At 39.9% G+C, this 16,915-nt stretch overlaps 1 protein-coding gene across 5 annotated transcripts in view; it reads right to left on the bottom strand.

Annotated features, from left to right (window-relative positions):
* STAT1 (signal transducer and activator of transcription 1) overlaps positions 1-16,915 on the bottom strand; it is a 37,584-nt gene extending 20,669 nt beyond the window's left edge. Inside the window, exons 1-10 of one of the 5 annotated variants that reach the window (XM_033111829.1) lie at positions 16,760-16,915; positions 16,303-16,463; positions 12,997-13,125; positions 11,865-12,009; positions 10,495-10,593; positions 4,687-4,776; positions 3,601-3,679; positions 2,493-2,584; positions 2,120-2,271; positions 91-249 (exon numbers count right to left, since the gene is read on the bottom strand). In XM_033111829.1, the coding sequence (XP_032967720.1) occupies positions 91-249; positions 2,120-2,271; positions 2,493-2,584; positions 3,601-3,679; positions 4,687-4,776; positions 10,495-10,593; positions 11,865-12,009; positions 12,997-13,124 (944 nt within the window). In that variant the 5' untranslated portion in view covers position 13,125; positions 16,303-16,463; positions 16,760-16,915. Of the gene's footprint in view, positions 1-90; positions 250-2,119; positions 2,272-2,492; positions 2,585-3,600; positions 3,680-4,686; positions 4,777-10,494; positions 10,594-11,864; positions 12,010-12,996; positions 13,126-16,302; positions 16,464-16,613 lie in introns of those variants that run through there. The other 4 variants (XM_033111828.1, XM_033111827.1, XM_033111826.1 and 1 more) reach the window with 4 other exon arrangements.

Here is a 16,915-nt window from a genome sequence, read left to right as displayed (position 1 = left end):
CATTAAACCCTTCTAAATTATTTGAATTACCATAAATGTTTCCTATGGGTAAAATACTGCAGGAGGTGCAAATAAATCTCCCTCAGTTACCTCTGAATGAGCTGCTGGAAGAGGCTGAAGGTGCGGTCCCATAAGGCTTGCTTGTTTTTTGTGATGGGGTCATGATCATAGGTGAGTTTCTGTTCCAATTCCTCAAGCTTTTTAAGCTGCTGACGAACCTGCTGCAGACTCTCTGCAACGATGGTGAACCTGGGAAGGTACATGACACAGGGGTCTCAATCAGAAACAGGCCCAAAGCAGCCTGGATTAAAGAGAATCATGAACACCAACAAGGGATTTTCACAGCCAACACGGGCCATTATCGACCCGGCGGCACTCCTCACCGCAAGGAGAAACGAAGAACAAGGCACATAGTGGTGTTCAGAAGTTATGTGGGGAGAAAAAAAGTAACATGTGCTGACTGATTCTAGCCCAGACAAAACCTCTGCATACCACTGAGATGGACCTAAGGCGAGATGGATACAGGCAGTGGCTTCTAGGGGAACTGTGACTTCAACTGACCTGTAAGATAACTGGGATTTAAAGGGACAGGGCAAAGAGGAGGGCAGAGACGGGGACACGGCAAGGCAGACGCCATCAGAGGTGACGCAGGGCAGAGAAGGGCCCTTTTAGATTTTATATCAGGACAGTAAGTAGTGAGAGAACAGCCTGGAGGCTGTGGAAGCAACACAGAGGGGCTGCTAGGCCTGCGTTAGGAGGAGAGGAGGAAACAAAGGTTATTGTTTCACTGCACTGAAAGAAGGCAATATGCTCAATCTAGACACTCAAAATATAAACCAAGGAGGAAACCAAGCAATTGCTTTCGGGTTCCTCCTTCCTCACAGTAAACTGCCAACGGTGATGCGGCCTCTGAACCAAAGCAGGCTGTGAAAGTGCCATTGTATTTGCCTGGAGTTATGACAGAAAAAAAATCTTCTCCTCAATGGAAGACATCTCCTTCCCTTTGCGGTGTCATTCCTTGAACCCAGTTCCAAGCACAGCGAGAGCGGCCCTTGGCCATGAAATGAGAAGGCCGAGAGATGGGGGTGGGCGAGTTCCTGAGAAATTCAAACCCAGCGCTTCCCAAGTTTGTCTGGGTCATGGCACACCAGAAAATGACAACACCTGTACCGCACAGTGGGGGATGATGGAGGGCGTTGTGCCTCAGGAATAGGCTCCTGTGGCCTAAAGTGACCACTAGGGGGCTCCAGACAACCCAGAGCTTCCCGGGGCCCTGGAGAGCTCCGGGGACAGTCTCCTAAGGCACACGGGGCACACGGGGCTGGGAAACCCACAGAAATTTGGGATAAGGGCAGGCAGTTCACAGAATAAAAATAAATGGCTGAATATGAATTGTGAGTTTTTTTTAAAAAGTAGCAATTCAGAGAATCATCTACGAGATCTCTTTTCCTTGGGCGCGTGGGAACTGTTCCAGGCCACCATTCCTTCATATCCCTCGGATTCCACGTCTTCCATCCCCTCTGTTTGATTCGAGTTCAGATCTCGTCCGTCTCCCCTGGACTACACTAATATGCTCATAGTAGCCCAACTGGTCTTTCTACGTCTCTTCTACCCTCCTGACTGTTGCCTGAGTGACCTTTCTAAACACAAAATCATTGAAATAAACATCCACTTAAATAAAAGGCCTGCCTGGCTCACCAGTGCCCACTGAATAAAGTTCTGTTCCCAGCATGGTGTGAGAACCTCCACGACCAGGCTCCAGCCTCTTGCCAGCTCTACTTTCCTCCTGCCCTTCCAGGCGCCCCTCTCCAGCCATTCAAAATGCAGAACTGCAGGCCTCATTTGTGTCCCGCCTCCCCTCCCCTGTGTGCCTTTCTATGCTGTCCCCTGGACTACATGAAATACTCCTATTCACTATCAAGAGTCAGTGCAAGTCCGAACGCTCTTGGAAACCTTTCCTAGTGGCTCCTTCCTGCTTTCGTCCTCCACAGAAAGCTGGACCACGTCAAACTCTAAACCAAGGTTTTGACAGGTCCATTCAACTAATGCAACTCAACTGTGCACTGAGTTTATATGGTTAGCCAGTCTGCTGCCAATTTTCCACTTTCAAGAACCTTACCAGTTCTGCAACTGATCAAGGCAAGCATTGGGGGGTCCCCCAATACAGGCGCTCTGCTGTCTGCGCTTCCATTCCACCAGTTCATCATTAATCAGGGCTTTCTGGGTAAGTTCGGTGATATTCAACAACTCTATTATTTTGTGGACTACTTCCTAAAGAGAGAAAAAGAAACAAAGTGAAATAAATTCATCTTTAATCACTGAATTTTAAGAGATTTTTTTTTTTTTAAAGGAAAGCAAATATTCTTTCATCTCAACTGAGGCTCTAAGCCAAGTGGTTATAAAAAATATTTTTTCCTCTATTTTAAACTTCAAGTTCATTATTTATAGTCTGTGACAAAAGCAACATGTTTTTCTGGAAAGTGAATCACTACCTTTCTCTTATTGTCAAGCATTAAATACATCTTCTGGAGTAACATCTGTTCCTGTTTCTGATCATTCTTTGCCACACCATTGGTTTCATGTTCTGTGAATTGGGAGAGAGATAGCAGATAATATAAACATAAAAGACAACAAAACCAACTAAGCCAAGATTCTCGAACATTTAGGAGAAATATGAACCCAATGCTATCTGGTGATAAGTCAAAGTTGGGTCTTCTTCAGTCTTTAATGAACAAAACAAGAAAAACATTCAAAGAATAAAATCTGGATACACTGAAACAAAATACTTGTTTTCAACAACCCATGAAAATCAGAAACAGTACTGTCTGGTTGTGAAGTCATTATAAAATATGACCTAAATGAACATAAATGACAAAATTAAACACTTCATCTAAAAAAGTAAAGCATATCTGTAGCTTTAAAAGAGAAGTAGACAGTTAGGAAATAATAGTAGTTGAGGTTACTTTCTCTCATACTTTTTACCCAAATCTTACCGATAATCTTTCTAATGTTAACCATACTATCCTCCTAAGGATTACCAGGGTTACAGCAGTCCCCTACATGTTCTACAGGATGCACACTTTTCAGTTGATATAATCATTAAAAACAAGCAATAACAAAATAGAGCGAAACTGCTTTAAAACATGAGAAAAACATTGAACAGGGGAACACCACACACCTATCAGTCTGTCAATCAGTGTGCTAGGCACAATAAATAAAGTGGATAACACACAACTAGTAGTTATCAACTAGGGGGGTGATTTTGCCCCTCAGGGAACCCTTGGCAATGTCTGGAGACGGGTTCAGTTGTCACCACTGGGGATTAGGAGATAGTTCTACTGCCATCTGGTGGGTACAAGTCAGATATGCTGCTATACACCCACAATGCACAGGACAGCCCCACACAACAAAGAATTATCTGTCCCAAATTGTCAACAGTACTGAGGTTAAGAAATCCTGGCCTAAGTCATCAAGAGGCCAAGACTGGCAAGTCAGAGTCATAAAATATTTGGCAAATATGAAAGAGTATTTGTCTTCGTTATCTAGTGTAGACAGAAAAAATGACAGCCAATGAGCACTGCTTTAAATGTTAGCTCTTACCTCTGTTCTGCGAGGTTTTGCATTTAAAGTCATATTCATCCTGTAAATCTTCTAAGGTCTTGATTTCATGCTCTATACACTACAAATAAAGACACAATCAGGTTTTCTACTGATCGGCTTCTAAAGACTTTGGGAAACAGATTATTGCTTCTGTAGGACCCAGAAAACCACGGTAACAATCCTGCTCCCTCAACGATGGACTAGACTTGCAAAATTCTAATCACATACATTAAACACTTTCTATATCACTAATACATATATAATAACTTTTCTTAAAAAAGAAAGTATATGGCTATTTCCACACTGGGTCAACTGGTTTCTACTTGAATGAAGTGTTTCCCTAGGAGGCTGCAAGAAAAAGTTGCTCCAAAGAATTGAGTTTGGAAAGACCCTGTCTGAAGCACCAAGTCAAGGCCAAGCTGGTGTGACCAAGAGACGCACAGGATAACGCCCGCCTCAGCTGGGAGGCCTTTACCATAGATACAGGCCGGGTGTGAAGCGGGCTTCCTCATCTTGTCCTCCCAAACAGCCTAACAATAGAGAGGAATGAACACATGCCACCAAGGCCACTGAAGCAGCCTTCTGCTTCCATAAAAATTGTCTTGCATGTTTATCTTAAAATTGTTGTGGATGTTTTATTCGAATCAGAAATGTATGAGAATTGCTTTCAATGAAATGTTTTGTTCCCTTTCCAAGCCTTAGCATAAAACAGGTACTTGAGGATGGGCCATGTTTCTCCTGGGGCAATGTGTAACCCCAGGAACACCCCAATTTGAGAGATGCAGATATAAAGGACTATTTAGAGCAGCAACATCTAGGGGCAAGGTCAAAGAGTTACAACAGGATACTACAAGGAAGAATAAGATAAGCTCAATGTTTGGAAGTTACAACAGAGGCCATAAAAGTCTTATCTGCTCATGGGTTTTACCAATTTGCTTACTTCAGGCTTGGAACTTCAGCAAAACTTTTCTTCTCAATTACTGAAAGGGCTGTAATCAGTTACTATGTTTACACTAGAGCAATTGAAACCTTTTTTTCCTCCACAAAAGGTTACCGACTCAATGTACATATTTATTCAGTACTCACCATAACTTTGTCCTTCACATTTCGGACTTTGTTGTCGAGCTCCTTCTGTTTGTCTAACATCACAGTGTTCTGGATATTCCCCGACTGAGCCTGTAACGAGAGGTACAAGGTTAACAGCAATCATTTCCTCTGGCATATTTACCTGCTGGTTACCCTCCAAAGTCAAGTCTATACTGTGCGAACCCCCTACCTCCCAGACCTTCTAAAACTTCCTTACAGGCTTCCCACATGAGAAATAGTTCAGTTCCCAAGGCTCTGGGAAATGCTGGCAAGTTGTTTACACTACAGAAAGGCTAGACTCAGTTCATGCTTAAAATAAACACTATTTCTGAAATTTTCCATTAATTCATACAGTTGCATGGCACCACACAAGAATTTATTTCAGGGTTTCTCAAATTCTGTATACAAGATTCTTCTTACCCTGTACTTATTTGTCTTAAAGCTTTGGGACTCACAGTGTGGTCCCCAGACAAGCAGCATCTTGCCACCTGGGAGCTTGTTGGAAATGCAGACTCTCATCTGATTACTAAATCAGAAACCCCATTTTGACAAGATCCCAGGTGACTGAGAGGCTTATCAAAATTGAACAACACTGCTGATAAGGACTGAAATGAGTATCTATTGCTCTAAAGTAATAATATCAACCCAGACTCACTGGGAGTATTTAGTCTTCTTCGTCTTTGTTATCAGAAGACTCAGGACACAGCAGCACCTATTTGTTCATTACATATGGTGTTCCCTGATTTATTCATGTAGCACACGCTTACTAGGTGCTAAGACAAGGTCAGGCAATGTCTTAGGCCAGGCAATAGAGTGGAGAACAAGACGGACCCTGTTCTCGTAGAGGTTAGACTCCAGAAAGAATCTATTTTTGTTTAGAGTTAAAACCCCATGGGCAAAAACTGTGCCTGTCAACCTATACATAGCGCCCACCAGTTTTATGTGGGCATTTCTATGTTTTCAAATTTATCAGTCTTTTCTCTTTTTATACCTGGATTTTCCCTCATATTGGGAAGCCTTTCCCTATTGATAGATTATAAAGGAGTTCACCCATTTTCCCCCTAGCACTTGCATAGTTTCATTGTTTTTACTTTTAGATCTCTGATACATCTGAATTTTATCCTTATGAAATATGGGTCCAATTTTAACTTTTTCCCAAGGCTATCCATTTTTTTTTAACAACATTTAATGGAAAGTTCGTATTTTCACCAGTGCTTTGAGTTGCCACCTTTATCATATAAATTTACATATGCACATGGGTTTACTTCTAGATTTTCTTTTCTTTCCCATTGGTCTTTCTCTTCATAAGCCTGAAGCGCTGAACAATGTTTAATTACGGAGGGTTTATCGCATATGTAGTAGGTATAGTCACACCTCATTGCTCTATTTTTTCATGAGTTTCCTTGCTATTCTTGCATGTTTATTTTTCATATGAATATCAGGAACAATTTGTATAACTCCAGAAAATGACTTATTGTATTGGGATCACATTAAAATTATGGATTAACTCAGGAAAAAGTGGTATCTTTATGATGCTGTTTTTAATTCTTATGCTTCTAATGGTTTTCTTTTGTCTAACTGCATTGGCCAACACCACCAATACAATGTTATATAGCAGTGGCAGTAATGGATATCCTTGCTGTGGTTCTGATTACTGATGTTTTCCCAATTAAGTAAGATACTATTTCTAGAACTGAGAGATGTACATTTTAATATATTAAAGAGGTATCCATCGATTCCTATTTTAATGAATTTTATTTTTTATCAGGGATGGATGTTGGATTTTGTTCAGACCTTTTCAGCATCTATGGAGATAAGCATATGCTTTTTCGCTTTATATCTATTTATATAATGAATTACATCAATGGATTATCCAGTCACAATCTATCCTTGTAATTTGGAATAAATTTTACTTGGTCATGATGCATTATTTTCTTAATATAGTATTTAATTCTGATCCGTAATATTTTATTTAGGATTTTCACATTGATATCCCTAAGTGCAATTGGTCCAAAATTTTCTTTTTTGTTCTATCTTTATTAGGTTTAGGTAATCAAAGCTATTTAATGTTCACAGAAAACATTTGGAAGTTTTCCTTCATTTTATGTAGTCTGCAATAGCAGAAATTCAAAGCAACTGAATTACACTGGTGTAAAGTACATATCAGAAATTCCTGAGAATAATTGGTATCCCCAGGTGCCACGTGTCACTAAGTGATAATCGGTGCACCCTGGCCACTCAGAATGAGCCATCACCTTGAGCAGCTCCATAAGGCTTCCTGCCTCTGCAGGGAAATTTTAATCTGTTTCTAAGCCAACTGGATGTGACTCCATGTCCTACGGGCTCTGCTAACAGCTGGGACACTTCGTCCACTGGAGGACCCTGACTCCTGTCCCCCTCCAGAAACTATCAAGGGTTAGCTTAGTGAACGGGTACAAAAAAATCATGGCTGTAAGAATGCATCCGCACTCCAGCTCCATCCCCTTACTGCGGTCACATTGGGAGATGCTTGGTGGAGCAAATCTGGTGATTGTGGCAGAGGAATAAGAAACCTCCTGCTTCAAATTTAGACAGTAGTCCATCCAAGTTATTAAAACCCTTTGGTATTATTCTCTTAACTCCTTTCTCTTACTCTCCTTCTTCTTACTACCCGTTCCATTCCTCTACCCCACGCCCATTTGTTAAGCCACTGCTTCGATGGTAATTTACCATCATATACTTAAAAAAATAATAATATTGCTATGACCACTGTACACTTTTGACACCTTTCTACTTCCAGGGTGAGTCTTTTAACTTTTTAATTTTCTGACAAATCAGGAAACCACAAGAACATCAAACATAAAGGTTGGAAGGGACTTCAGCTGTCATCTACTCCTATTTTCTCATTTCACACCTGCACCTCTCGAGACCTTGTTTGGAGGGCTTTAATTAGAATTTGGTTGCTTACACACTTAGACCTAAGAAAATCTTCTGCCTAGGGAGGCTGTTCTCTTCAACTGAATGAGCAGCTGGCCAGGTAAAGGGCTATGTGACAGGCACTCAACAAGTATTGGAAATCCCAGTCAGAATGCCCTCATGTCCCATTTCACAGATCAGAAAACTGAAGAGAGGTTGGTTACGTGACTTGTTTAACGCATGGGCTTTAGAGTCAGACAATTCTAGGTTTAAATGCCAAACCTTATTAGCTCTGCGGCCTTGAGCAAAGTACTTGACTTCTAAACCTTGGTTTTCTCATCTACAAAATGGGGATAAGAATACCTTCAACAATAGTTTTGACAACATTTATTCAAATAAAATAATGTTTATAAGTTGCTAGCACAGGGCCTGAAACAAATGTATTCAGCATATGGTAACTCGATTATTACTCAAGATCAAGAAGGTGCAATAGCAAAGGGAAGCCTAGATCCACTTCATATCTTTCAACCTGAAAGAAACGGTCATACATATATTAGCTTTTCCACCATATAAAAGGAAAAAATAAGTAAGGAAAAAAGGGAGGGAGGGGAAAAGCTTAGTGTGCTATAATGGCAGCAGACAAAACATTTATAGCCTACTGAGAACCACCTATCTATGATATATTCTCTGAAATATAAAACAAAAAACAATGGAAACACTACTTCCTTTCCCAGCATTTCTATATAATTCTGTGCTCTTTAAATGCTCTAAATTTAAAGAGCATTTGGCTCTGAATTCTGAATTCTGCATGTTTTTAACTTGAATTTCTTAAATCCTCATGTACCTGTCACATGGTTTTAATAATTAGCAATTCATGGGGCACTCTTGTTTCATTTATATTCTCCCTACTCCTCTGGCCCCAAAACTGGGTTATTTTGAAGAAAATATATCACATCATCATTCCATACATACATACATCAGTATAAATAGAAGATATACTATTAAAATGTAATTATTTCAAGAGGGGGGAAATGGCAAAGAAACGTTTCTAAATTTCCCAGACAGTAGTCAGCTGGATAACTTTAAAAAGGAGGCATCTATTACGCCTTTTCCCTTTCCCTGACATCCCCAGACATCCAGTGCCTTCCCTCAAACCCAAGAAGGCCTTGCTTCTCTTGCGCTCAGCTGGGCAATTAACTAAACTTCCTCCAAGGTGTTCACTGATAACTCAGGTATCCTCTGAGAGGCTTTAAAGGAACATTTCCCCAGGTTAACTACATTTTAAAGGAGAGTTCAAAAGCTGACAAGCCGTCAAGACCCAAAGCATACACAGGTGATGGGGTTGATCTGGGAGAGAAGGAACCATCTCCTCTGCCTCCCAATGCCACCTTGGGCCTTGGCACCAAATATGAGAGAAACACTGGGGTGCCAAGGTGGACACTTCATTCTTCTGCTCATCTCTGTTCTTGGCCGTCCTCTCAAGTCTATTTGAGACAGAGGATTGGCCCGTAGCATAATGCTATTAAGAAGAAAACCCCAAACAATCAAACTGCCCTGCTGAAAATCTCCCAGGTGTATGCCATGTGGAAGACAGGCACACCTCTGTCAGAGGAGACAATACAGCCAGCTTTCCCTCCCATGTTGATACACATTTGCATTCACCAGACTGGGTACCAGACAGACTAGTCCGCTTGAGTTTAAAACAAACAACATATATCTTTAAATATATGAATTTATTTTTAAATGCAGGGCAGCAAGGTGCTTTCAGTGTGACAGGGAGACACGAACAAAATGCCTCGGGAAGCGGCAGAGTCACAAGGACAGGGCAAATGCTCAGATGTGCTCGGAGAACGGTATTCGCCACCATTACTTCAATTCTCTCTCTCTCCCTCCCACAATCCCACAGTTCACTTTGTTAGTCATTTGTGAGTCCCAGGACGCACTCCACTGCGTACCCTGGCTTTCTCCCCCTCAAACGGGAATGGTCTCAGCCAGAACAACCCAGACAGTGGTTTCACAACTGTCTACCTGCTGGGTTGTTTCCACCACCCCAACCAACACTCAACAAAGGAATGAATAAATGCCATGGCAACCTCAAAAAATTGCTGAACTCTGATCGCCAGAAAGGATATATGAGGATTAGTGAAATCATAATAAAAAACTCTTGCACTAATACAATCATTCATCATTTGGATGTCTTAGAACTCTAACAGATATCTCAATCCTATTTAAAACACAGCTCCTGATTTTCCCATCAACCTGTTCTCCTCCAGAACCTACTGTGCCCTGCCTTCTCCCTAACCTTCTCCCTTCCCTCGCTTCCCCAGCTCTGTCAACAGTATCTCCAAAGTAACTCACGTCACAAATCAGGGTCATCCTCAATTTTTCATTTTCTCTCACTCCCACGTCTGATCTTGCAGTATAAGCCCCAGTATACCAGCAGCATGTCTAAAACATACCCTGGGCCTGTCCACTTCTTCCCACCTCTACTGCATGCATGTCCCACCTCCTCTCCTTAGACTTCTTCTCTAAGAGCCCACTGTCTGCCTGCTGTCTTTCCTGCCCCGGAACATCAGAGAAGTTTCCTGATTTACAGAAACAACCCCCCACCCCCCAGACACTCCATTACTGTCTACACAATATGCTGCTTGATTATTGTCATAGCAATTATCACTCCCTGAAAAACACCTGTGTTTCCGTGTTGTCTCTCTCCCTCACTAGAATGACTTGCCTTAGATCTTGAAGCTGAGGTCTGTAACATCTCTCTTTCTGACTGTCCCCACGTCTTGGGGCTATAAAATCAGAGCGCTTATTCACCACTGCCTTGAACAGGGCCTGAACAGTATTTGTTGGATGAAGGAATGAATTTTTATTTTATTATTATTATTCGTATTTGGTTAGAAAAAAAAGTACCTGATTGAATCTCTGGGCATTTTCCAGGATTTTTCTTTCCTCCTTCAAACAGTTACAGATGATCATAGACATCAGTATTGGGTCTTCCTGAAAATTATCCTGTATAAAGGTTGTTAGAACAAAAATAAATTTCAGAATGTTAAAACGATTGTGTATTATAAATTGAAATGAACTTGTTCATTATCCACTGAGAAACCTCATCTCATATTTATTCGATTCTACATAAGTTATCTTTGATAAAATCAAAATATTCTTTTCACAAATTACGACAAAAATTGCTCTAACTTTCCAATAAGTGCAGGCACTAAATTACTTCTTGATTAAAAAACCAAGTATTTTTATACATGGACCCTATAGCATTTTTACTTTAATTTCTATTATTGAACCCAATTATCTTCTGTTAGGATCCTGAGACAATGCAAATGATACAAAAATTATCCATGATATTCCTCAATGAATTTATCTGTTGGCCTCTGATTTGAATTAGACCAAAGATATTCTTCTCAGTTTTCCTGTTTTCTTGTCAAAACTGTTTACAAAATACTGGCAACCATGGCTTTTTATAACAGGTATATTCAAGCAAAGTCTATATGAGAGCAAATTTTTATAAAGTTAATCGGACTTCCCCACTCTCTGGTATTATAAAATCATAGGTACATTCACAGAGGGGGAAAGAAAAAAACTTCTAATTACCTAAATTGAACAAACAGCTGGGTTGTGCTGTATGAAACAAGAAAACAGTATCACTCATCTCCATTAAAACAGGAAAGTTCCATTAAAAGAGAAGTAAATATGGTAGCCAGACTTAAGGGATGCTGGGAGTATGTCTGAAGAAATCCTAAAACTCTGTAGCACATTCTCTCCTGCCTGGACCTCCCTTTGACTTTCTCTTCCATGGAAGGGCAAATCCAGAAGCAAGGCAAGGCACAGTCTAGCTCCAACTGGGGACATCAAGCCTTTCTGGACTTACTCTCCATCTGTATACCAAGGACTTAGACCGGACTCATTATTAAAATGCCTCTGCACTTTTAAATGTTACTACTCTCTGCTCTTAAAATGTAACTCTTTTTCTTTGGTTTAAATATCGACAACTTTGAGTAAAACAAGGTTATAGCATCACATGTCTTTTTGGAATTACTGATGCCTAACAGGTGATACACTTGAACCTAAAAATTCCTTATGTGTTTCCAAAATGAATTGATATTTTACTTATGCTAGAAAATATTAGCCACAGAAAGGGATTTTATTTCTCATCTCTGTAACTTTACTATGTGAGTGTGTGCTCAACAGTATTAATAGTTGCTACAAGAAAAAAGACACCTCTCATGTAAACGGAACATTCCAACTAAAACACAAAGACCAGGTCATACCTGGAGATTACGCTTGCTTTTCCTTATGTTGTGCTGCAACAAAAAGTTATTCTCCAAAGAAAAGCGACTGTATTGATCATCCAGCTGCGATAGGAGGTCGTGGAAACGGATGGTGGCAAATGAAACATCATTGGCGGCATGCTCCCTAGGTGGTTTAAAAGTCACACATTTCATTTAGATACTACTTTAAACAGACAACATAAACATTGCTTTTCATACTGATATTATTAAAAATAATTTTAAGTGTTTTCTTAGGTTTTAGTTCCTTCTTTTGAATCTGACATTGCTGTTAGCAGCAGTTTGTACAGTATTTTGGTTACATACAATTAGCATGAAAAATTCTGGAACTCCAAGATTGTGCACGACATTGTTAATGGTGATTATCTCTTGAGGGGAAAGATCAACGGGGGCCTTCCCTTCCTATGTCAAATAGTTTCATAACGTTTGAAATATCTGCAATGAGCAAATGATAAATTTTAAAATAGAACATGTATCAGTTTTAAGAAATATTCCCTTAATTTTATTACCTTCATATTTCTTTTTTAAATTCAAGTTCATTGGGGTGACAATTTTTAGTAAAGTTACAGAGGTTTCAGGTGTGCAATTCTGTATTACATCATCTACATATCAAATTGTGTGTTCACCACCCAGAGTTAGTTCTCCTTCCATCACCATGTATTTGATCCCTTTTACCCTCATCTCCCACCACCACCCACTTACCCTCTGGTAACCACTAAACTACTGTCTGTGTCTGAGTTTTTGTCTCTTCATATTTCTAATCAATGTTTTACCGTAACTTAGCTTTAATTATTGCTTTTAACTTCTTTCTATAACTGGATCCTAACTTGGAAAATATTAATAATTGGTGTCAGTATTATCTAATGTATCCAAGACATTTAGGAATATGTATCATAATTAAATTGACAAAACTACACAAAAGTACTTAATGACTAAAGTATATAGCGTTGTAGAGACACATGCATTTTTCAAATCAACACATTTTTCTGTAACAGATAATCCCAATCAATGGCCACGAATGAAAGTCATCTTTCAGTCAATGTGGCTCCAAGTCAACAAGTTATTTTAAAAAGCATAGAAAAACTTCGTCCTCTGCCAAGTGAGTTGTTCTTACCAGTCTTGCTTTTCTAGCCACTGTGCCAGGTACTGTCTGATTTCCATGGGAAAACTGTCATCATAGAGCTGGTGAACCTGCTCCAGAAATTTGGAGTCAAGCTGCTGAAGTTCATACCACTGGGACATCCTAGAGGAAAACAGAACATAGATCATGAATGGAAGTCTACAGCTCTAAAGAAAGTATATTTAGCATTACGTTTCTTTTAAATATTTTGCTTAATCCAAAACGTAACTTGTCTCTGAAACATATTATTTAAATAGAGTCTATATTCTAAAGCTTGTTTTTTTTAAATTGAGTTTTGGGGTCAGTTACCTTTTGCTTTCCAGAAGACACATTTTCAGGTCTTTGCTTAAATGTCAACGTATCAGGAAAGGCTTTCTCGCCACCTTATTTAAACCGACACCATCTCTCATCCTGGAAAACACTATCCCTATTTCTGATGCATTTATCTCCATAGTACTTACCAACATCTAATCTACCACCACACATTTTCTTTTTTATTTTGAATATTGTTTTCCCCGCATGAAGGAAAGGATTTTGGGGGGTTTTGTTCACTGCTGTATCTCTAGAACAGTGCTGGGCATTTAGTAGGTATTTAGTAAGTATGCCATTTAAATAAATCTGTACTTTTATCAAATAAATGGAAAACATTTATTTTATTTATTTAATTAGATTTACTTTAGGACAAATAGTAAGAACACTCCCAAAATTGTTCTCTTACAAATCACAGTCCATTTGTAATTTAACTCAAAGAATTTTAAACTGGTACTTTATACTTTATGATTTATAGGGTAAAATGAAGTATTTTTGTTACATACCTTTTAAAGAATACACACACACAAACACACACGGAGAGAGGATGCCCAAAAATGTATACATATTTTAAGAAAGCAAAAAAACGTATTAATATATACCAATAACAGAAGATAAATACAAGTCACATTTGACTTCTGCAATTACAAGAGGTGCTCAAAGTGGTACTCCCATATTTATTTTTTCTTTTGTTTCCTGTGCCCGAAGGGATATATGTGTAAAAATATTACTAAGGGTAACGTCTGAGAATTTACTGCCTATGTTTTAGGAGTTTTATGGTTTCAGGTCTTACATTTAAATCTTTAAACCGTTTTGAGTTTATTCTTGTGTATGGCATAAGAAAGTGGCCCAGTTTCATTTTTTTGCATGTATCTATTCAGTTTTCCCAGCACCACTTATTAAATAGACTGTCTTTACCCCCAATGTAAATTCTTGCTTCCTTTGTCATCATTTAAATGGCCATATAGGTATGGATTTATTCTGTTGCATTGACCTATGTGTCTGTTTTTATGCCAGTATTGTGCTGTTTTGATTACTGCTGCCATGTAGTATAATTTGATATCAGGTAGCGTGATACCTCCCGCTTTGTTCTTATTTCTAAAAGAGATATATTTTCTTCTTTGCCAACTGCAAACAATAAATCTGGCAGAAAAAGTCTTAAATCTTAGTAATAGCTTTTAAAGATTGAAGAAACATTGTTAAATTTAATATGAAAGGATAAACTAATACTATCTCTTTGGATAATCGTAAGTCATTTTTTACATAGCAATTCTAAAGATTAAAAATTAAAACAAAAACTTGATTTAAGAAAGTCTTAACATTCATTAGGAAAACCATCACCACAGTGTAATTTAGGATTTACATCAGGCACATCTGACAATATTCAGAGTGGATATAAGCGAATCTTATCCTACCAGGCCTCTGAGGAAGGGGTCAGGATTTTCAAGCAGGGCATGGAAAAATGTATGCATGCCTGCTGGTGAATACATGTATGCAGGCACGAAGTCATGATTACTCCACAAATTTCCTTCCAAAGGGAAGTAATGATATGGTGGGACTAAAAAGCTAGTTACCATCACAAATACCAGAAGAAATGGACCCATGCCTACCCTTTTGGCACACTTTCTGTAGCAATTTTCCTTTCACTTGAAATCTGTTTTACCTGAGCAGAAGACTCCAAACCTGTGGCTCTCTCCTTCCCTCTTAGGTATGTAATAAGGATATGCCTAAAGCAAACATGCTAGCAGGAATGTCTGCAAGCAAAGGCTGCAAGAGCTCTTATTAGGCAACTGACCTCACGCAATTCACTTCCCTAACAGGATGGTTGTTAAGAGTGGATAAACTAGCACAGACACAGCACCTGGCACAGAGCATGCAATCAATAAATCCATGTTAACAAAACCAGAATCCATCTCATCTTCTCACAAAACATGTTACTGACACAAGGATTGGCATAACTGTCCCCCAATCACCAGGCTCAAATCCCAATTTTCAGGCTGACTCCTTCCTCTCCAGTCCCAAGATCTCCTACCTCCCTGCCTCCAACTCTATCTCCCAATCCAGCTGTCTGCTGCACACAGGTTGGACCACATCACTCTCTTGCTCAAAATTGCTAAGGTTTGCCCATTCCCAGGCCGATTTCCACTCCAAACTTATTTTCATCTATTCACAAAGCAACCTAGTCACCAAATTATCTATGGATTTTTGGCTACGCCCAACACTTCTGCTTTGCTCCAGCTGTCACTCACCCTTGAAAAGAGGGTCCCTACAGATTTCTGCCTTTCTAAATCCTACCAGTATTCAAAGGTAGGTACAAATGCCCCTTCTTCCATAAAGCTGTCAGAGCCTTACACAGAGATAATTAAGCTTTCTTTGACTTGTGTCTCATCGCATTCTGTGTCTATTAGAGCACCAGTCCCTGTCTTTTTTTATAAAGCTCAGTGATGTCTCTACCGCATGATGTAAGATCCAGAGTTGCAAGGACTATGCCTTTAAAAAAAATAAATAAATAAATATATAAATATATATATATATATATCCCCTCTGGACCCTGGACAGTGTTCTGCACATATAATGTAATCAATAAATCAACAATAGTTTGTTGAATTAAAATCTAGTATATTTCAGATTGCAATAGAAAGTAAAGGGCAAACCATATTACGGCCCAACAAGCCTCCTCATTAAGCAATACTGCATACTGTATTGTGCTAGAGGCTCAAGTCTTATTTATGTCCCATAAAAACCACCTCTCCAACCTATACAAACAACATCCAAAGCACAATCAACCACAAACTTATGTATCTACCCCCAAACTCTGGTATCAGTCAATTTTTTTAATTAAGATTAATTGTATTATTTGGGGGTTTGCAGGAACAAAACATCACTTTTATATTCTAAGAAGAAATTAAGCTCCTTCCTCCTTAAACCTAGATACATAATTAAGCTCCAAAGTCATGTACGCATTCATTCATTCCATGATCATATACTGACCTGTCACCTTATGCCCCAGCGAGGGGCAGGGTGGGAATTCAACCCAAGCAGCAGCTACACACAGCACTTCAGGTGTCAAGACTACTCAGTTTGCATGCACAGGATGCGACCTTCTTTCTAACTTAGCTCTCCAGGGGTGACCCACGGCAAATCAAAACTTTCTGTGAAAAGAAGATAACGTGACTGTGATGGAAAGGGGCGGGAAGGAGGGAACAGTGAGGGTAAATGGGGTCATAATTGCATTTTACAAGACATCTTTACTTCTAGAGCTCGACTGGCAGGGGCAACCGTGCCATCATCGAGAATAGCACCTGGGATTCTAGGAACGCGCGTTCCTTCCGGGATGACGGAATCACCTGGCAGCACGGCCAAGCCGATCGTGGCCCAGTGTCCCGCTGCCCCGCCCGGACGGCGCTGGTCCCAGCGCACTCCCACCTGGAACCTCACGCCCGCTCACTCTGCGCGACGGGTCGAGCAGGGATGGGCGAAGGCGCCTCTCTCGGGCGCACCCAGCCGCCTCTTCTCTGTCTGGGGTTTCACCCGCGTCTTCCCAAGTGCAGCCAGGCCTCTCCGAAGACTCTGCGCAGGAAAACGAAAGCACCAACCTAGAAAA

The sequence above is a fragment of the Rhinolophus ferrumequinum genome, chromosome 8 (assembly GCF_004115265.2).
Source record: "Rhinolophus ferrumequinum isolate MPI-CBG mRhiFer1 chromosome 8, mRhiFer1_v1.p, whole genome shotgun sequence".
In the NCBI taxonomy this organism is placed as follows: Eukaryota; Metazoa; Chordata; class Mammalia; order Chiroptera; family Rhinolophidae; genus Rhinolophus; species Rhinolophus ferrumequinum.
Note: the sequence above shows the minus strand (reverse complement) of the source record. Positions and strands in the feature narration are given on the sequence as shown.